Below are 23,204 nucleotides of genomic sequence, written 5' to 3'. Positions count from 1 at the left end.
AAGCCAGGCGCATGCTTCCCGGCTCCAGAGACGCGCACATCCAGAAGTTTAGAAGATGGCTTCAGAGACGCTGCCGGATTGAGCAGTGCGCATACGCAAGATTTGCATGAGTGGGGATGACAGGGGTGTGATAACATGGAAAAAGGGCTAACTAGTCTGGCCAACTAACGCCCCAGCGACTAGTCAAAGCTCTCGTTAGAATAGGAAACGGGGACAATATAAAAATGCCTTTTTTTTTTAAAAAAAACCTTGTTTTCACTCAACGTTATACAGGGCTGGTTAGCCAGGAATTTGCTGATACATAGGTGAATGTTCTTAGGTTGGAGGGTATGGAGGACCTGATAGGTTCCTGTTAATGGTCTGATGGGGCCCGCTCCTTCCTCACTGCCAAATATTAGGGCCTTAAGCACTACCTCCTGGAACTGAAGGAAGGTCCCAACCTGGCCAGCACATCAGAATTGAACATTGCGATCTGTACAATGTGCACAGCCAGCTTCTTGTACCACACCTTGGTCTTTCTCATGGCACTGTATGGCTGGAGGACTTGATCAGAGAGATCAACTCCCCCCATGTACTCGTTGTATCCCAGTACACAGTCTGGTTTGATGACCTGTGTAGAGGAACCTCGTACAGTGGTAGGGGTGCTGCCATCACCATGTATGGACATCCTTCTTGTCCTTGACCACTAGTATATGTTGTCGCTACATTGGGATCTGGTCTCGCCCTTTCTGAGCAGCTCCCCAATTAGCGTCTTCGGGAGGCCTCACTGATACTTGCGGACCTGGCCCTCTTACTGGGCAGGTATTTCTGGAATTTGAGCCTCCCCTTGAAATGGATTAGGAACTGATCCACGCAGATGTCCCTTTGAGAGTGGTACACCTCAGGAAATTTGTTTAAGTGCTCAATGACCAGCCGAACTTTGAAAGGTCGGTCAAAGTTGGGGTCATCTTTGGGAGGACATTGTGCATTATCATTATAATGCAAGAATTTGTGGATGGCCTCAAAGAGTGTCTGGGGCATAGCCATGTGGAACAGTGGAGTGTTATGCAAAACGTCAACACGCCAATATTGCCGAATTTCTGGCTTCTTCACTAACCCCATATGAAGAACCAGGCCCCGAAACGTCATCATTTTTATAGCATCTACAGGGTTGCAGTTGGCAAATGATGAAGTCGGATTTTGTGAGAAAAACTGTTGGCAGTACAAATTTATCTGTGACACCATAAGATTTACAAAATCCTCAGAGAAAAAGACTTTGAAAAAGTCAATTTCTGTAAGGCCGTTAGTGTCAAATTGGATTCCTGACGTGATGTCGGGCTGGTTCAGCTTCTGTCTAGGGGCGTCTGCGTGGCGGTTTGGTATCTCTAGATGAAGGTGGGATCCTTTCCCTCACTGTCAGAAGCAAGGAAAGTGTATGCCTCCTCGGCTGAATACTGGGTTTGAGACGAGCAGGACAACATTTTTTCGTGTGTGTGTGTGTGTGTGTGTGTGTGTGTGTGTGTGTGTGTGTGTGTGTGTGTGTGTGTGTGTGTGTGTGTGTGTGTGTGTATTTTTTTTATTTAGGAGAAAATAAAAAATATAAAAGTAATAAATATCAAAATTACTGAGCGCCCGCAACAGATATTAACCCTAACTAAATTCAGTAAAAAAAATAAATACTGTAGTAGTTGACCATTACTAGTGTATTTTTGCTGTCCCTAATTTTTTGTTTTTTTTGAAAAAAAACAAAAAACTAACAACCTGCGGCCGTTCACTGATGTGCATCAGTGATCAGCACTCGATGACTGATTCTTTTTTCTGCACTGTCACTAACTCAATTCAGTAAAAAATACTGTAGTAGACGATTATTTTTACTGTCTCTTATCTGAATGATTCCCCCCCCCCCCCCCTTACAAAAAAAAAAAAAAAAAAAAAAAAAAAAAAAGGCGCAACCCGAGGCCGGTCAGTGAAGTTAGTCACCAACCAGAACCGGACGGACGCGCGCACACACACTGCAAAAAGAGGATTTAAAAAAAAGTCCGTGCCAAAAATGAGCACCGGTGCATGTCTGATCGGCAGCTGTAGGTCACACACACTGAGTTGGTGCAAACAGCTGGGGCAGAAAAAAAATAAAAAATAGAAAAAAAAAAAAAGTTGTGGAAAGCAGCGAGCACGAGTGTGGATCAGTGATTTGTGTCAGTAATAAACGCTGGGCGGCTGCAGAATGCATGCACGGATGTGGTGCAAAGTGCCAAAAAAAATAAAATCGAGCAATCAAGTACTGATCAGCACTCAGTGGCAGAAATTGAGGGGGAAGGGGTAGAGGGTGATTGGGGTGGATGAGGAGTGATCAGGCACTCTTCGTTCTTCATCTTTACAGCAGAAGTAAGAGCAGCAATTCAAATGAAGCAGCAGCAATTGTGGTGACACAGGTTTCTGTGTCACCACAAGGCCCAGAATGGCGCACAGACGAACAGTGACCGCACTGCACAAAACTGCAGCTAGAATGAGGAAGTACAGGGCGGTCCATGCCAGGTTCTACTGCGTCTGTGCGCTCTGATTGGTGCGATTGAGGTCATCATCGATTGCACCAAATCTGAGCTGGCTCAGGTGAGCCTGGCGTTGCCTGGCTGTAGTACCGATCCTAGGCTGGACATCAGTATTTCACCAACCACTGTGCTTGATATGATGAAATATGTATTTTAAGTTAGTTATTTAATAATATAAAACTTAAAGTTGAAGTGTTAGTTTAGTTTTATCAATTAAAATGCAAAGTCAGAACAAAATAAATACAAATCAAAATTTGGTGTGACCACCCTATGCCTTCAAAACAGCTTCCATTCTTCTATGTACACTTACACTTTTTGAAAAAACTCAGTAGAGAGGTTGTTCCAAATATCTTGGGAGAACTAATCACAGATATTCTATGGATGTAGGCTTCTGCAAATCCTCCGGTCTCTATTTCTCAGGAAAACACAATGTTGAGATCAAGCTTCTGATCTGTGGAGGCCATATCATCACTTTCAGGACTCTGTTCTTAACAGTCGCTGTATGTTTGGGGTTATTATCCATCAAGTAATACCATCAGAGAGGAGTCTGGCTCCAAGTTTATTCTGCAGCAGAACAAGTATCTGACTGTATACTTCAGCATTGAGGACACTAACGACCGGACAATGTTGAATACCGTAGATGCAGTGGTTGGCCAAGAAAATTTGTTCAGCAGATGAAAAACAGATCATGCTTCCCTACGAAATGGAAGAAGTGCCATCAGCTCAACACTGCCAGCATCTAGTGGGACCCAGCTACTGTACATCCATCTACTGTTTGGAGACGTCCAGGAACAAGCGGTCTTCATGGAAGAACTGTGGCCAAAAGCCATGCCTTCGACATGGAAACCAGATTAAATGACTAAACTATGACTAAATACATAGGAAATTAGGTGCTAGAAAAATGGAAGCAGGTGCTCTGGACTGGAGAGTCAAACAGTGAAATACTTGGCTGTAACAAGCAGTTTGTTCACCAAAGGGCTGGAAAACTGTACAATAATGAAAGACTGCAGGCAACAGTGAATCATAGTGGAGATTCCTTGTACGTTTGGTGCTGCATATCAGCAAATAGAGTTGGAGATTTGGAAAAGAGTAATAGTGTCCTCAATGGTAATACGGGCAAGTGTGCCTAAAGGAATTGATGCTTTGATTACAAAAGGTTGGTCACTTAAGTATTGATTGGATTTAGATTTCTCATTAGTTGATTCACTTTGTTCTTTGTTAATTGATCAAACTAAACTATGAAAACACCTCTCTCTCTCTCTGTCTATATGCGCTAAAACATTAGCAGAGTATTGTATTAGCACACATCTTACATATAGTGGGCTCAAAAGCAGAGCCTGCTTTATAAAGCAGGGGTGCCAGCTATATTACATAGCCGGCAACCAGGAGTAACTAATGCAATCAAAGCTAGCTCCAATCACAAAAGTTTAACCCAAATGCAGCTTTCAAAGAGGACAGCAGCACTTAAAGGAGTTTTCCCACAAAGAAAAGTTCATTTTAAAAACTGGCTGTGTTTGACCGTGCACGTGTACCCTAGACATAGGCAGAGCATTGAGTTTGTAGGGCACTGTTTAACTTTCCCACTTTGGTTCGCTACAGACATTGTTCAATTTCACACTTTGGTCAGCCAATGTTAACTTTGCACAGATCACTGAAATCTCATTGGGTTTACTGGTACTGTAAGGCTGTGTGCCCACGATGCGGTTTTTAAGCATTTCCGCGGCGTTATTTCCGTCGCGGAAACGCTTAAAAACCGCTTGGTACGAAGTCTATCATGTTCCCCAATGATAATCCGCATGCTGTGCACATGCTACGGAAATTTCAGCTGCAGATTATCATTGCAGAAAAATCCGCAGCACTACCATTAATTTTGTGTAATCGCCGCCATTGACTTTCATTGAGCCACTTCAATTCTGCAAATATGTAAAAATACTTGCGGATTTGAAGCGATATTGTACCACAAAACCACAGCAAATGGGAAGCGACATCACAGTGGGCGTTCCAGACATCCCATGAGCATGGCTGCTCATCTCGGATGGTATAAGAGGATTTACTTGAATGTTGGATTCATGATCAGTGTGGTAAGTGTCTGTGTGTGTGCGTGTGGTCATGTGCAGGTGTTTGCTGGCAGACACAGGCCGATGTGAGACCACTACTCCCATTGGCCAATGTCTGTCCCCTGTTCGATAGTGTCAGCAGGAGCAGCTCGATGTGAGCAGTAGTTCCCATCAGCCTGCTCCTGCTTTAAAAATGTGCCCCAAAGTTTGTGCCCCATAATTTATGTTTTATTTATTGTCCCCATAAATTTTTATTTATTGCCCCCAAAAATATATTTCATTGGTGGCCAGTGGTTAAAAAATAAATACAATTAATGTAGTTCATACATTACCTGTCCCCGCTGATCGCCACTTAAAATAAAATTAACAAAAAAAAAAAAAAAACAACACACACCTATACACCCAATTCCCCGAAGCCATCGATCTCCTGTAATAAAATAATAAACCACAACCTTATCCTTACTCCTCCATCGATTGTCCCGCGAAGATCAGAAGTTTAGAGCAGCCACATAAAATGTGACCGCTCTAAACCAGTGCCGCCGATACACTAACATGGCCGTAAAGCGTCCCCGGCAGTGTATCGCGGAAGTCACCAGAGTTCAGTTAGTGCTGCTCCGGTGATCTCCTTTACGGCTCCGGTGACTGTGAGAAATTCCCACGATACAGCAGGGTCGTAAAGGAGGTCACAGGAGCTGCGCTGGCTGAATGCACTCCGGTGACCTCAGTCAGGGGCTCACGCTGCCGGGAGCAGATGTGTTCCCTGCAGTGTGAGTTTGCAGAAGACATGGACAGCTGTCACATCTCCAGATGTGACAGCAGTTCATGTCAGATATTCGCTGGAACGTGGAAAGGTAGTTTTTTTTTTTTTTAGTAAATTAAGAATTAAATAAAATGGTGTGTTTATTTTGAATAAATTATTTTTTCTGGGTGTTTGTGTGTTATTTACTTATTTTAACTCTTTCTAGGTTAGTAATGGGGATGTCTTATAGATGCCCTTCATTACTAACCTGGGCTTCATGCCAGCTGCAGCTGACATGAACCCCAACGCCATTACCCCCTGCCACCACACCAGGACAGCGTGGAAGAGTGAGGCTAAGCGCCAGATTTGGCACACAAATTTGATGCGCCAAGTCTGGGGCGGCTGAGAGCTGATATTATAGCCTGGGAGGGGGCCTATAATCATGGCCCCTTTCCAGGCGATTAATATCAGGTGTCCGCCTAGCCTTTGCTGGCTACCATTATTAGGGGGACCCCCATGTCATTTTTTTTTTTTTTTTTTGGGGGGGGGGGGGGGGGGGGGTGGGGTCTCCCTGTATAGTAGCCAGAAAAGGCAAGGCTGCTGTTCATGTGGCATTCAGTATCTTGAAAAAAGCAAAATGGTGAAGAGGGGTTGGACTAGGAAATGACATTAGGAGTTGTTGTTTTTTTTTCCACCTATCTTGGTGTTCAAAAACGCATGTAAAATCCGCATGAACAAACGCGTTTAACATACGCATGCGTATTTTTCTGCCAAGGAGATGCAGAAATGCTCAGGAAAATTTCTGCAACGTGAGCACATAGCCTAAAACACAGCTTTTAACTTGCATTAAAAAAAAAAAAAATGCAGCAAAACCACGAAGTGTGAACATAGCCTTAAAGTGCATTTACACTGCTCAATTACTGGGAACAAGCATAACTAAGAAAGCTCGTTTCATGATAACCATGCAGTGTAAACAGTCTGCTGATCACAAGATGAACAAGCAAGATGCTTGTCACCAGGTGTTCTTTTAGTTTGCACAAAAGATTATTGCTCGAACACTAGCGACCTGTGTGACTGTGCAATCTATTGCAAGTCGTTCAGTGCTCATAAGAAGCATGGTTTAAAATGTCTAAACAGTTTATTAAAACTGCCACTGACCAAAAAGCTGGTCAGTTGTCATTTACCAATGCACTTTGCACTGGGTAAATGGACCTCTTTACCACCTTGGGTTTTTCAGTTTTTTGCTCCCCTTCTTCCTAGAACCATAACTTTTTTATGCCTCCATCAATATGGCCATGCAAAAAAAGTGCAATTCCACAATTTTTTTTCCTTCCAGGACACCGCTGAACAGAGGCCAGATGGAGTCCAGAGTAACTCTGCTGCCTCATCTCATTATAGTGAATGGATCCCTCTGGGGGTTTCATCCGAATCACGTCAATCAGAGATTTAGATGGAAACCCCGATGCAAGTGCTCAGCGTAGAGTGCAGGATAAATGTGATCCCAAATGTTAAGTAAAATGTTCCCAACAAAAGCCTCAACTCAATCCAGAAAGAAAATCCCCCACTCCGGTCCGTCATCTGTTAAAGGAAATATAGGGGGCTTCCACGTTACTGGTATAGCACAAAGGCTCTGGAAAAGCAAAATGGCTCCTCACCCTCCAAAAGAAATTCAGCAAAATAAACGCTCCCAAATCCAAATGCCACCCTCCCTTCTGAGCCCCAGTGTACCTAAACCACATTTAGAATCCACATTTTTGCTACAGAAATGCCAGTGAGAGCACCCCTAATTTATGGGTGCATATCTCCAGACGCACGCACTCGTCACCACAACGCACGTTTGCAATATTCACTCAGCAACATCCACTGCTGCTCGTTTTCTAGAAAACACCCACGGAGTCAAAATAGTTACTATCAGGGCTGTGGAGTCATGGAGTCGGTATAAAATGGACCGACTCCAACTCCTAAAATATATAATAAATTGGGTACAGTAGTTCAATGCAGTTTGTGGGGAATATTTTTCCATAAGAATTTGGGAAAGTTATGAAATGTCCTATAAATGTCTGTCCTATTCCTGATCTAAGGGTCTAGACTTTTAGCTGAGATGAATCTGTGCTACAGTAAATTTATCACTTAAACATGAGCTATGTATGAGGGAGTCGGAGGCATGGAAATTGAGGAGTCGGAGGTTTGGCTTACCGACTCCACAGCCCTGGTCACTACACCTGTAGATAAATTCACAAAGAGGTATAATTTCCAAAAGGGTGTCACTTGAAGGGGGATTCTGCTCTTCTAGCACTTAGGGGCTCTGTATATGGAGTCTGCATACTAATCTAGGAAAATCTGCGCTCCGTCCCTTCAAGTCTCGCCGTATGGCTAAGCAGTACAGTACATTCACATACGAGGCAATGTTTACATTCAGCCAAAATTTGGATGCAATTTTTACCCATTTCCCAGTGTGAAAATGTAAAATCTGGGGCTAAAACAAAATTGATGGTAAAAATGTAATTTTTTTTTTTTTTATTATTTACTGCCCAATGGTATAAAATTCTGTGACCCACCTGTGGTGTCACTGCACCCCACCTGTGGTGTCACTGCACCCCTAGTTGAATTCATTGAGGGATCTAGTTTCCAAAATGAGGTCACTTGTGGGGTTTTTCCAAAGTTTAGGCACATCAGGGGCTCTCCAAATGCGACAACGCCCTCAGACCATTCCATCAAAGTCTGCCTTCCAAAACATCACTCTTACCTTTCTGAGCCCTGACGTGTGCCCAAACATCAGTTTCCCCTACATATGGGGCATCTACATGCTCAGGAGAAATTGTACAACAAATAGCATGGTGCAATTTCTCCTGTTACCCTTGTGAAATTGTAATATTTGGTGCTAAAAACACATTTTTTGTGCGGAGAATGTTTTGGGTTTTTTTTTCCCCGGGCTCAACATTATAAAGTTCTGTGAAGCACCTGTGGATTCAAGGTGCTTACTACACATCTAGATAAGTTCCTTGAGGGGTCTAGTTTCCAGAATGGGGTCACTTTGTGGGGAGTTTCCACTGTTTAGGCACATCAGGGGCTCTCCAAACGAGACATGGCGTCCACTAAATATTCCAGCAAATTTTACATTCAGGACTTTAGCCCTGCCGTGCGCCCAAACAGTGGTTTTCCACTACAAATGGGGAATTGGCGTGCTCAGGAGAAATCGCACAACAAATTTTGGGGTCCATTTTTTTCCTGTTACCCTTAAGAAAGTAAAAAAATAAAAAATTGGGTCTAAAGTAACATTTTTGTGGGGAAGAAATAATTAATTTTATTTTTCCTTCCACATTCCATTAATTCCTGTGAAGCACCTGAAGGGTTAATAAACTTCTTGAATGTGGTTTTGAGCACCTTGAGGGGTGCAGTTTTTACAATGGTGTCACTTTTGGGTATTTTCTGTGACTCCAAAGTCGACATGTGGGAAATGTTACTTATTAACTATTTTGTGTGACATAACTCTCTGATTTAAGGGCATAAAAATTAAAGTTTGAATATTGCAAATTTTTTGCCAAATTTCTGTATTTTTTTCCCCCATAAACGCAAATCATATCAAACAAATTTTACGAGTAACATGAAGTACAATATGTCACGAAAAAAAAACAGTCTTAGACTCATTGGGATATGTTGAAGCGTTCCATAGTAATCACCTGAAAGTGAAAGTGGTTACAATTGTAAAATTTGGCCTTGTCAGGAAGGGGAATGGGATGGGGTTAATTTATGAAAGATAAAGCTAATAACACAGACACTGCTCATCCAGGATACAATGTTACAGAGCTAAGTGGCCCTATAACGCCCAAAAAGGTGTATAGAAAGAAAAAATGTCATCACTAAAAATGTCACCTCATTCTGCAAAGAATGTGGCCCGTCAAATTAAATTTTTTTCTATGTGTGGTCCATATATGCAGAGGAGTTGGAGACCCCAGCTCTAGATAGAAAACTCTTATGTTACCCATTTATTCATACATTTATAGCAGGAATAACAAAGGAACAACACAGTGTTATAACATGTTATATCTTGTGGAATACAAATATTTACTACCAGAAATGTCAAAGGCTCTTTAAAAAGCCTGTCACTGTGCCCCAGGTTACATCTCATGTCCCAGCCCAATTCTGATTCACTCCACAGGAATTCAATGAGAAGAGTTAACAATTAGCCTGGGAAGGGCTCATCAGGTAACAATGTCTTACCAATGCAGCCTGACCAGCTAGCCTACTCTGGGGAGACAACTGTATAAACTCATCAGTGCAGGCCTTCTGCTGATGAGGCCATGCTCATACATGGTCAACATGATACTATTAATGACTTATACAGCATCAGAATTATTCACCCCTTCACAACAAGTATCTTTATTACTCAGAGCAACCCTGGCTGTTCGGACCTGCAGCAAATGTGATGTATAGCCAGCAGTAGCGTAGGTACCAGGGGGTGAAGGGTTAGAGTGGGCTGTTGCACCAGCAACCGCCCGGATTGACCGCCAATCTTTACTACATCAGCGATAGAGTTAAGTTCTGCAGTCGAGCAGGGCGACATGATCTCCCTGCACTACCACTCTGTTCTGTAGACAGAAGGTTGCTTTAAAAAGGGACCGTCAGTGCAGAATGACTGTTCAAAGCAAGTACAGGAGCTCGGTGCTTCATGGCTGGGCCAATCATGTACATACGCCTTCCTACCTGCTTGTTGTCCCTCCATCTCTGCCTATATGTAGCCAGAGCTGTGAAGCAAATAAGGGGGTGATGGAAATAGATTCCTTTAAGCCTGCAGTGTACAGAACGGGAGGACGATGCAGTGGTAGATGCGCCAGCGAATGCAGAAGACACCAGAGTCCCGGCGCGGTAACGTTATCGTGCCACATCAGGACTCCGACGTCCTGTGTGCGCACCGGTGTGATGACTTCAACACTGTTGGACACGTCCGTATCCTGGATTTAGCGAGTATATGATGTTTCTTATTTTAAATAAAATTTGCAGTGTAACTGTGGGGAAGGGAATCCTCATACACTGTAGGAACCATTATACACTATGGGCACTACAGTGGGAGCTAATGTGAGAGCCAACACATTAGGGGACTACCGTGGGACCCCACCATACAGTGTGTACAGGGGAGAACTCAGGGGACAGTATTAAATTGGCACTTAAGCATTATTGTTATAGGGGCACTCCGTATTGCCCCATATGCACTTTTTGACGGTCGCATTATTACTTTCTAGGGCACGAATCTTTAGGGGGCAATTTTACCCTCTAGAGCATAGGTCCCCAACATTTTTGACCTCAAGAGCCACATACAGCCCCTGCCCCCCACACAGAGCCCCCTATTACTGGTATAATGACAGCCAAAGATATTCCACTGAAATTCCTCCAAGCCAGTATGCCAAGCGTCAGGGTTTCCCATCTTGCCCAACATTCTGATCTGCTCCTCTGTGTAGGGCTACACACCAAATTCACCATCTACAGATCTACTCTGTTAATGCACCAAGCTGGCGGACAGCCGCGAGCCACACATCATGGGCCTGTGAGCCACATGTGGTTCTCGAGCTACAGGTTGGGGACCCCTGCTCTAGAGGGCATTATTACTATGTAAGGGGCACAGTGGTGGGGATTATTATGTGGGACAGTAAGAGGAATGCTGTTATTGTGGCACACACCAGGTGCAGTAATAGGGACACGTATGGCAGTAGCATCTCAGCATCGGTATCAGTAGGATGAGGAGTTTGTGGAGGTTGGGAATAGATGGGAAAGATGTAGGAAATGTGAGAAATCAAATGTGTATTTGTTGTAATCTCTGCAGATGAGTCCTGTTTGGAAGAAGCTGTCATGTTGGTCTGGGCCAGATAGAAAAGACGGTAAAAGTTAATGACTCCATCAGAAAGAACGTCATCTGCAAGTCATCATCAATAACTGTACTGTGATCTCTTACATGTTCTGCAGGACTGATATCTCCCAATGTATGGTCACGGTATGGCAGTAATATTATAGATTTAGATAGAGATTATTTTCAGTGTCACCATAATCAAGGGCTGAGGATCCCCTATCCCCACAATTGGGGTACACCACTGTAGTTGGAATCAGGGTTTCTTCATGCGTACATGTTTCATCTCATCCTGAGCCGAATCCCTAAGCTATGCTTCTGATAACCAGACAGCAGCTTCTGCCAGACGTGAGGAATCTTAGCCCATGCCCTCATGGGCAATGGCCTCCACTGCACTAATAGTCTTGGATTTGCATATTACAACAGTCTTTAAATCCAAAGATTTTCTGGTTCGTGTCAGGTGACCGGTGGCCACTCCAGAACTTCTTCTGAAACCGAACCCTGGTGGACATTGATGTACGCTTGGGTTCATCATCCAGCTGGAAGGTCCAATGATGCCCAAGTGTCAGCTTTGTCAGAAGCCTTCTCCTAGGATTTCCTGATACTTGATTGACCATCATGCAGCTCTAAAGCCCAGTCACTGACACATTCATGCTTTTATTCAGTATACTTTTCTCCTCAAGCCTGAAAAGTTCCTTCCACTGGCTGTAGAAACAAGTGTTCGGAGGAAGGAGAACTGGTAAAATGGCGAGTCGGTCATGGGCCCAAGGCTCATATGTATGTGAGGGCTCGCCATGGCTCTCTCTGGCCTCTGACTGTCTGCAGCAGTCAAGGTGGGGAGGAGAGACAGTAGACCCAGCCATCAGTATGGGGCAGTCAGTATGCAAACATGTGGGGTTTACAACACATGGACAATCAGTGGATCAGTCGCCAGATTTCACTAAACTGTATGAACTGTCGAATAGATCTCAGACCTGATGAGGCTGCTGTACTTACACTGAAAATCCATGACATAATGGCTGTATAATTCTTTAAGAACGTTTAACCTCAATTTTTACCCGCCTATCATAGATTGGGCATAGATTGAGATCTCATAATGGATTTACAGACATTGTGACATGGATTTTCAGAGTAAGGACACCAGTCTCATCAGGTCTAAGATCCCTTTAGTAATGCATGTATGGAGAATCTGGTGACAGATTTATTACATGCGGCATTACCGAGCTGGTGAAGTTCTGGGGTCACAGCCACAGCTTTTTATTTTTCAAAAACTGACTTTTCCTTGAAACAAACGAGCATTGAGCACTGGGCGGAACGTCTCCAGTCAGTGCTATGGGCGCCATGGAAGCACACTGTCTGTCAGCTCCCTGCCAAGCCGGAACAGAGCTGCCACGCTGCACATTCCACACCCCGCCCTCCTGGCTGTGCCCAGGACTCACCGAGGACTCTCAGCCTTCGCCACAAGCTCGGTGCCCAGCATATCGCGCGCTTCTCTATCTCCTCCTCTCCATCTCCTCACACCGGAACTACGCGGGTTGCGGCAGTCACCGGCCGGGACACCGCACCCGCTCCAGGTATCAAACGCCATGACTGCACCTCCAGGACAGTCAGGACCGTGAGTACCAGTGGGCTTAGGCCCCCAAGTATATTACCCAACCGCAAACGCTAAACTACTTTGACTGCCTACCACTGTTCCCCATAGCGCAGCCAGAGCCTCCTACAGCACCTGACCGTAGGAGACCAAGTGCCTCTCCTGCTGCACCTGACCATATGAGACTAAGTGCCTCTCCATAACACTCTGCCACTCCTCTGGACCACCAACAAGCCTCGCAGCTCATCTAAGGTACTTTTCTTGCACTACATCAACCCCTCTGGATATGCCTTGCATCACTCTGTGACAACTTCCTGACTGCCTACCACTGTTCCCCTATAGCGCAACCAGAGCTTCCTGCTACACGTGACCGTATGAAACCAAGTGCCTCCCCTGCTGCACCTGATCATATGACACCGAGTGCCTCTCCATAATACTCTACTACTACTCATCTGGACCACCATTAAGCCCCTTGGCTTACCTAAGGCATGACCACTCAGTGTAAGTACTCCTTGCACTACAGTAACCCCTCTGTGTTCGCTCTGCATCAATCTGTGACCACCTCCATTGTTCACCTTTGCTCAGCCCCTCAGGATGCTAACCTCAATCACAGCCGCCACGGACAGCTCAACCAGAGCCTCCTGCTGCACCCACCCCGCTCAGACCCAGGTGACTCCCAGCAACGACACCCATCCTCTGGACCCATTACAGGTCAGTGAACTTACACACTAAAGCACGTTCTCAAAAAGGGCGGATACCCCACCTATATCGGACCCCACTCTAACAAGGTCCCCAGGCAGGACTCAGCTCACCCTGCTTATTCCTCCTCGGGACATTGGCCATGTTTGAATATGACTAATATACTGTGAAGTCTACAGGCCCTACAGGCTCCACAGACAGGATCAACGGAAAAAGTGGATCTACGGAAAAAAAGTGGGACAATCACACCCAGCAGCTGGACCTCCACCAATCCGGCAGGAGGTACGTGATCCCACACCTGATCACCAAACTATATGCACAACCCTATACTAAAAAGAATCACCTCACTACAAAAAAAAAAAAAAAAAAAAAAATTAAATCCCCCCCTCCTCCCTAGCTAAGTCCAAAAAGAAACAGCTGCCAAAAATACCCCCCCACTACGCTGAGGATTGATCATCACGTCTGACCAGGTCTCCGTACAATACCTCCATCAAGGAAAACTGGGATCATATGCCACTATTGACCCATTTCCATTGAACTACCTACTGGCTTATTGAATTATACACTGATATATTGAAATTTAGGACTTTTTATTTCATTTTATCTATTGAATATTTACAGTACACACCCAGACTTAGTGTACTTTTTACGGACTATTTTATATAAATTCTCATTTCACTTTTACAGATTTTAATAATTTGTAACCCAATAAAGGATTTTAACTAATTACCTCCTCTCCCTAATCCATTCCACTATCGCTGGCGCAAATTTAAACTCTAAATCTACAATACACTCAATCTTTACCCACCTATCATAGATTGGGCATAGATTGAGATCTCATAATGGATTTACAGACATTGTGACATGGATTTTCAGAGTAAGGACACCAGTCTCATCGGGTCTAAGATCCCTTTAGTAATGCATGTATGGAGAATCTGGTGACAGATTTATTACATGCGGCATTACCGAGCTGGTGAAGTTCTGGGGTCACAGCCACAGCTTTTTATTTTTCAAAAACTGACTTTTCCTTGAAACAAACGAGCATTGAGCACTGGGCGGAACGTCTCCAGTCAGTGCTATGGGCGCCATGGAGGCACACTGTCCGCCAGCTCCCTGCCAAGCCGGAACAGAGCTGCCACGCTGCACATTCCACACCCCGCCCTCCCGGCTGTGCCCAGGACTCACCGAGGACTCTCAGCCTCCGCCACAAGCTCGGTGCTCCGGTTATTCACCATCCTGGGCTCGGTACGGTCACAGATGTTTTTCACTCCCGGAGGAAATGACGTCACGCCTCCCTTATCAGACGCGGACATCACAGACAACAAGTTAGCTGGGCGGCTCTCCCCGTGACGTCATACGTAGGCGTGGTTCCGCTGGCTGCGCGCCTGTGAGTGCTGTGCAACCATTGCCCTCTGGCGATGTGGTCAGGGGCGTATCTCGAGGGATGAGGGCCTGCAGGGGCTTCGGTGATGACGTCACGTCACCTTGTAGTGCCGGCAGGTCTCTGAGCCTGGTCAGGGCCACGTCAGCTGTTCAGATAAACTGATGAAGCTGCTGACGTCACTCGCTGGCACCACATAGGCCATACAAGTTAGCAAACATACGACAGCCCTATATAGGTGCACAAAAGCCACCATAGCTGGTCAACCGTGTACATACATGCACGGTCAGCATAAATTACACTCCAAAAACAATATGAACACAGAGGAGAGAAAATGGAGCGATTTTAGCAGAAAATAATTCTTTATTAGTACATAATTTACAAAAAGTAAATGTATATATTGCCAAAGTCATAACATTTAACAGATGGGGAACAGAAGGGAATCAGGGGATAACAGCGCTAAAACACATGTGACTTCCCCCACATATATAAGGTGTAAAGTGGGGGCTCCTAAGGTAAGGGACAGACATCAAATCAAATGAAAAGAGGGAAGGAGGACGGGAGGTATTCATATTGGCATCATAGTGAAACAGTGGACCATATACATACTACTCCCAGTCAACAAGTAAAGAAAAGCACCTTACCAGAGGATAGGGCACAGGTTAAAAGTGCTGAGTGCAAAAGCCCATGAGGGGAACCGCCTCAACGCGCGTTTCGCCTCCAACCTTGTGGCTTTCTCAAGAGGCAGGATCATTGATGTGTGCAAGGACCTTAAATATGGTAATTTCGATGGTCATGTGACACATCACATGACCATCCTAAGTATCCGGACTTCCGCATAGGGGCGCATGCGCCGTGGGCCTTCTGTCAGGCGCGCGAGCCCGCACTGTGCAGGAGACGACAGACAGCGGGGCATGCGCGCCAGAGGGAGGTCAAACCGCACGCATGCACACAGCGTCTGTCAGTTTGATGACCGCAATGTAAGTAAGAAGATGGAAATAACCATATTGTTCATCTTATATCATTATTATAAGCTTCCATTGTTTGCTAGCCAATCACAAACATCGTTTACAGTACCTGCATATCATAAATAATAAGAACAGAGTGCACATACGCATCTCATATAAAATGACAGATAGCATATTAACATGTATAGATTAAGTTGGTTACAAACAGGAGGCAAAAAATGAAAGAATAAACCATAGTCCCAGACAAACATTGCATTCTTAAACACTGCAAGGCTTCACATTCTTCCGCCTATTGGCAGTGGGTAGTTGTCGCATTCAATGCGGTAGATGTTCATAGGACTGACAGGAGATGAAAGGCGGACATTGTCCCAGATGAACTCTATAGGGGTATGCAGCACATTAATACTAAAATAGAGAGACAATGAAAAAGTAACAATTAGCATTAAAATCAGAATAATAAAAACAAAATTAAAACCCATGGGAATAAATATACAGAAACAACAGGAGAATGGAACCAAAAACCAGTAACAGTTATAAGAACGCTGCAAAGGTTAGGGCCTCACTCAAACCACGTGGGCTAACCGTGTCCAGATTCACGATCCATCGCGCCTCCCTCTGAGCCAGGTGTTGTTTTATATTACCTCCCCGAGAGCCGAGACGCACCACTTCAATCCCTCGTATCTGTAGTGTTTTGGGATCGCAGTCATGGACTGCCTTAAAATGTCGTGGAAGCGTCTTCAGCTCCCGGACATCGGTAGCCCGCTTGGCCGCGCCAATGTCCCGCACATGCTCACGGACTCTGACGCGAAGCTCCCGGGAAGTAAGGCAGGTACTGTAAACGATGTTTGTGATTGGCTAGCAAACAATGGAAGCTTATAATAATGATATAAGATGAACAATATGGTTACTTCCATCTTCTTACTTACATTGCGGTCATCAAACTGACAGACGCTGTGCGCATGCGTGCCGTTTGACCTCCCTCTGGCGCGTGCCCCGCTGTCTGTCGTCTCCTGCACAGTGTGGGGCTCGCACGTGTGGGGGGCGTGACGGCTTGGTCACGCGCGCCTGACAGAAGGCCCACGGCGCATGCGCCCCTATGCGGAAGTCCGGATACTTAGGATGGTCATGTGATGTGTCACATGACCATCGAAATTACCATATTTAAGGTCCTTGCACACATCAATGATCCTGCCTCTTGAGAAAGCCACAAGGTTGGAGGCGAAACGCATGTCGAGGCGGTTCCCCTCATGGGCTTTTGCACTCAGCACTTTTAACCTGTGCCCTATCCTCTGGTAAGGTGCTTTTCTTTACTTGTTGACTGGGAGTAGTATGTATATGGTCCACTGTTTCACTATGATGCCAATATGAATACCTCCCGTCCTCCTTCCCTCTTTTCATTTGATTTGATGTCTGTCCCTTACCTTAGGAGCCCCCACTTTACACCTTATATATGTGGGGGAAGTCACATGTGTTTTAGCGCTGTTATCCCCTGATTCCCATCTGTTCCCCATCTGTTAAATGTTATGACTTTGGCAATATATACATTTACTTTTTGTAAATTATGTACTAATAAAGAATTATTTTCTGATAAAATCACTCCATTTTCTCTCCTCTGTGTTCATAGGCCATACAAGGTTGGTAGTAAGTGCCCCAGTGGGGCTGAAGACGCTGAAGACTTATTGTAAGGTTATGTGCGCACATTCCGGATTTGAAATTTCTGCAAGATTTCTGCCTCTTTTGGCAGGGAAAACGCGGGTTTTGATGCGTTTTTTGTACAGCTATGAATGCTTTTTGGAGCTAAATAAAGATATTTGAAAAAAGAAACGTGGGACATCACATTAACTTTTGGATTACCGTCAGACCTGGGGTGAGTATATTGGTTAATTGTAATGATGAAAGAATGTGTCTGTTTTATTTCAAATAAAGTGTTTTACTCTCAGTGTGTGTGTTTAGTTAAGGCTACGTTCCCACCATCCGGAGCCTGCTGTGGCCCCGACGCTGTGGAGAAGCCACCGGCAGCTTCCGCTCAATATGCTAATGAGCGGCACCATTTTTTTTCCCACATGCTGTGGGTCTGGAAAGACGCTCCACATGTCCGTGTCCGCGGGTGATCTGCAGGTGCACAGATGCATAGTGTACATAGGATTTCTAGAAATCCATCCACTATGCTGTAACATCTGGCCACTGCGGATTGCACGCAGCGCAAGTGTCCAATCTGCAGCGATTACTGATCATCTGCACATACCCTAACTCTTTACTTAGTGATTAAAGGGTAGTTATCTGGTAACTCGTGAAATTGACTTATAAAATAGCCTTTATTTTGAAAAAAATAAAAACATAAGACCATAGTGCAAATAAAAGCGTACAGAGGGTTACGCATTTCGGATACGTGGATCCTTACTCATAGCATAATACAATGTTGAAATGGAAAAACTTTTAAGGCATAAATGGCATCCAGCCATTTGTAGTGAACATGGAAAATATTATCCTCCATTTAGAGTTTGTAGCAGTGGGTCAGTGAAGTATTCACACGTGGTCGCTGCCAAGAATAGTAAACTACAGGACTGCTATTTAAAACCGTGGGTGTCTGTCAGACGTATCACATATAACTGCGGTACAAATCCAGACATTTCTAGTGAACGTGGAAAATATTATCCTCCATTTAGAGTTTGTAGCAGTGGGTCAGTGAAGCTATTCACACGTGGTCGCTGCCAAGAATAGTAAACTACTGGACTGCTATTTAAAACCGTGGGTGTCTGTCAGACGTATCACATATAACTGCGGTACAAGTCCAGACATTTCTAGTGAATGTGGAAAAAATTTACCCTCCATTTAGAGTTTGTAGCAGTGGGCCAGTGAAGCTATTCACATGTGGTCGCTGCGAAGAATAGTAAACTACAGGGCTACTACTACTATTTAAAACCATGGGTGTCCGTCAAAAGAGGTGGATGATGATGAGACACAATTGCCAGAAAGTCAGGAGGAGGACCAGGGTGCGGAAGTGGAAGACGAGGTGGTGGACGATGAAGTCACTGACCCAACCTGGCGAGGTGACATGCAGAGCGAGGACTGCAGCACCACAACAGGCAGGAGCAAGCAGTGTGATGGCCACAGACACAAGGCGGGCAACCGTTCTCCAGAACACCACCACAACGGTGCCAGTACAACTGTTAGGTCTTCCCGAATCTGGTTGTTTTTGAAAGACTATGCAGATAACCCCAAAAAGGCAATTTGCACCATCTGCCAGGCCAGCATCAGAAGGGTAGCAAAACTAGCAGACTGACCACCACCAGCATGATCAGGCACATGGCAGCAAAGCACCCGACTAAGTGGGCTGAATGCCAGGGCCCTAGGTCAATCAGGGTTGCCCCCACAGTCTACAACTCCTGCACCTTCTCCTCCTCCTATTCAACCTCCATCTCCGAAATGACCACATCAGTCACAAGCTGGAAGCACTGCAGCAATGCCTTGGCCAAACGGCAACACGCTGTGCTGAAGCTAATATGCTTAGGTGACAAACCGCACACCACTGAAGAGTTGTGGACAGCTCTGAAAGAGCAGGCAGATCTATGGCTGACACCGCTGAACCTACAGCCAGGCATGTGTGTGACAATGGCTGGAACCTGGTGGCGGCTCTGAAGCGAGGCGAGCTCACACGTACCATGCCTAGCCCATGTGCTTAACCTCGTGGTTCAGCTGTTTCTCAAAACCTACCCCAATCTGCAAGATCTACTTGTCAAAGTACACCGCATGTGTGCCCACTTTAGAAAGTCAGCTACAGATTCCCCCACCCTTGCTGTGCTTCAGCAGTGTTTGCAGCTTCCAGCTCACTGACTGGTGTGCGATGCCCTCACACGTTGGAACTCAACATTGCAGATGTTGGGAAGGATTTGTGAGCAGCAGAGGGCAATTTATTGACTACCAGCATCAACACGGCCGTCAGTATTCAGGTCAGACTCCTCACATAAGACCTCAGGAGTGGGCATGGATGTCAGACATCTGTGCCATCCTCCAAAATTTGAGGACTCCACCAAGATGGTGAACGGCGATGATGCCATAATTAGCGTCACCATCCCGCTTCTCTGTCTTCTGAAATGCTCACTGCTCACAAAGAGGAGGCATTGCTGGCTAATTATGGTGTCATCGCCGCTCACCATCTTGGTGGAATCCTCAAAGTTTTGGAGGATGGTACAGATGTCTGACATCCATGTCCACTCCTGAGGTCTTATGTGTGGAGTTTGACCTGAATACCAACGGCCGTGTTGATGCTGGTAGTCAACAACTGCCCTCTTCTGCTAACAAATCCTTCCCAACATCTGCAATGTACAGTTCCAACGCGTGGGGACATCGCACACCAGTCGATGAGCTGGAAGCTGCAAACGCTGCGGAAGAACAGCAAGACCAGCAGAAGCTGTAGCTGACTTTCTAAAATGGGTACACACACGGCGTATTTTGACAAGCAGATCCGGCAGATCAGGGAAGGTTTTCAGAAACTGCTGAACCACGAGGTTAAGCACATGGGCCAGGCATAGTGCATGTGTGAGCTCGCCTCGCTTCAGAGCCGCCACCAGGTTCCGGCCATGGTAACACACGACCATGCCTGGCTGTAGGTTCAGTGGTGTCAGCCACAGATATGCCTTCTCTTTCAGAGCTGTCCACAACTCTTAAGCCTTGTGCGGTTTGTCACCTAAGCATATTAGCTTCAGCACAGCCTGTTGCCGCTTGGCCGAGACAGTGCTGCAGTGCTTCCAGCTTGTGACTGATGTGGTCATTTCGGAGATGGAGGCTGAAGAAGAGGAGGTGCAGGAGCTGTAGAATGTGGGGGCAACCCTGATTGACTCAGGGCCCGCATTCCTCGGCGTCGGGAGGACGTGTTCTATCCCAAGGTCCGACTGGGTCCCAGCTTCCACTATGTTAACCCAGTGTGCCATCAGCGAGATGTACCGTCCCTGCCCACAAGCACTTGTCCGCATGTCCGTGGTTAGGTGGACTTTCCCAGTAACTGCGTTGAGGGCACGGCTAATGTTGTGGGACACGTGCTTGTGTAATACGGGGACGGCACACCGGGAGAAATAGTGGCAGCTGAGGACCAAGTACAGAGGGATGGCCATCGCCATCAGGTTGTGGAAAGCTTTGGTCTCCATGAGATTAAAAATCAACATTTAGAGCGCAAGCTTTTGCAAAATGTGTGAATTTAGTAGTGTGGCCTGTGGGGCGTTGGCTCCGTATGTGCACTTGCGTTCCAAGGACTGGAGTAGGGACAACTGAACGCTGCGCTGGGACAAGGACGTGGACGTGCTTGCTGATGGTGCTGGTTGAGAGTGTGCAACGACAGGTGCAGGGCGGGAGGCATCTTCGCATACGCCATGGACAGGGAATGGTGTGCATGCACAACAGCGGAGCAAGCAGTGGTGTCACCCGCAGACACTTTTTCTGGACTATGGGGTTCGGCCCACTTAGTCGGGTGTTTTGCTGCCATGTGCCTGGTGGTGGTCAGGCTGCTAGTTTTGCTACACCTACTGATGCTGGCCTGGTAGGTGGTGCAAATTGCCTTTTTGTGGTTATCTGCAGAGCCTTTCAAAAACAACCAGACTCGGGAAGACCTAACAGTTGTACTGGCAACTTCCGTCGTGTTTGTGTTACTGGGAACGGTTTCCCACCTTGTGTCTGCGGCCATCACACCGCTTCTTCCTGCCTGTTGTGGTGCTACGCCTCCCTCCCCCTGTGTGCTGCTGTCCTCGCTCTGCATGTCCATCTGCCAGGTTGGGTCAGTTATTATATCATCCACCACCTCATCTTCCATTTTTACACCCTGGTCCTCCTCCTGACTTTCTGGCAATTGTGTCTCATCATCATCCATGTCTTGCAACAGTAATTGCATTTTCCCACTGTTACCTTCGTGTGACCGTGCCTGCTCAAATATTTGGGCATCGCTACACGCCTTCTCCTCTTCACCCACTTGAAACTGGCTGGGCGAGAGGCCCGAATCTATAAATGGAAAAGTGAACAGCTCTTCTGAGTTTCCAAGTGTGGAATTGGTTGTCTCCAGGCACTCAGCATGGTGGGAGAAAGGAGGATCAGCGCAAGGAATATGCGGTCTAGACTCACGGCTACTGAGATTTGACCGTGTGGAAGACAGGGTGGTGGTGGTGGTGACGAAGTGATTGGAAGTATTATCTGCTATCCAGCAAACAACCTTTTGTCACTGCTCTGTGTTCAATAGTGGTGTTCTGCGGTTCTCTAGTAATTGGGATAGGAAGGTCGAGCGTCAAGATGTAGGTGTTTGTTGTGGCACAATTTCAACTTGCCCACAGCCTCGACTTTGGCCTCTGCATGCACCATCACCATCACATCCACTTCCCTGTCCCTTGCCACGCACCTTGCCCATTTTAAATGGAGGACAATAATTTCCATGTTTACTTACATCTTACGAACAACCACTGTTTTAAATAGCGGGCCTGTAGGTTACTATTCTTCACAGCGACCTTGTGTGAATAGCTTCACTGGCACACTGCAACAAAATGGAAATGGAAGCCAGAAATGTCTGATCTTGGAACGCAGTTATATGTGATACGTCTGATGGAGAGCCACGGTTTTAAATAGCAGGCCTGTAGTTTACTAATACTATTCTTCACAGCGTCCTCGTGTGAATAGCTTCACCGACACACTGCAGCAAAATGGAAATGGAGGCCAGAAATGGCTGAATTTGGAACGCAGTTATGTGATACGTCTGACGGAGAACCACGGTTTAAAAAAGCGGGCCTGTACAGTCATGGCCAAAAGTATTGAGAATGAGACAAATAGTAATTTTTCCAAAGTTTACTGCTTCATTTTTTGTAATGGCAATTTGCATATACTCCTGAATGTCAAAGAGTGATCAGCTTAACAGCAGTTACTGTACTTGCAAAGTCAATATTTGCCCAGAAAATGAACTTTAACCCCCAAAACACATTTCAACATCATTGCAGTCCTGCCTTAAAAGGAGCAGCTAACATCATTTTAGTGATTGATCCATTAACACAGGTGTGGGTGTTGATGAGGACAGGGCTGGCGATCAATCAGTCATGATTAAGTAAAAATGACATCACTGGACACTTTAAAAGGAGGCTGGTTCTTGGTATCATTGTTTCTCTTCAGTTAACCATGGTTATCTCTAAAGAAACACGTGCAGCCATCATTGCACTGCACAAAAATGGCCTAACAGGGAAGAGTATCGCAGCTACAAAGATTGCACCTCAGTCAACAATCTATCGCATCATCAAGAACTTCAAGGAGAGAGCTTCTATTGTTGTCAAAAAGGCTCCTGGGCGTCCAAGAAAGACCAGCAAGCGCCAGGACCGTATCTTAAAACTGTTTCAGCTGCGGGATCGGACTACCAGCAGTGCTGAGCTTGCTCAGGAAT

General features: G+C 45.7%; 1 protein-coding gene across 1 annotated transcript in view; it reads right to left on the bottom strand.

Moving 5' to 3' along the window:
• The window catches only part of R3HDM4 (R3H domain containing 4), a 74,257-nt gene extending 59,429 nt beyond the window's left edge, over positions 1-14,828 (bottom strand). The window contains exon 1 of the mRNA XM_073685550.1: positions 14,639-14,828. Within this exon, the coding sequence (XP_073541651.1) occupies positions 14,639-14,766 (128 nt within the window). The 5' untranslated portion in view covers positions 14,767-14,828. The remainder of the gene's footprint in view (positions 1-14,638) is intronic.
• Between the last annotated feature and the right edge of the window lie 8,376 nt (positions 14,829-23,204).

Source organism: Phyllobates terribilis, unplaced genomic scaffold (assembly GCF_046119375.1).
Source record: "Phyllobates terribilis strain yellow unplaced genomic scaffold, ASM4611937v1 Scaffold_1__5_contigs__length_1240528914, whole genome shotgun sequence".
NCBI classification, from domain to species: domain Eukaryota; kingdom Metazoa; phylum Chordata; class Amphibia; order Anura; family Dendrobatidae; genus Phyllobates; species Phyllobates terribilis.
This window is presented reverse-complemented; position numbering and strand designations above follow the sequence as displayed.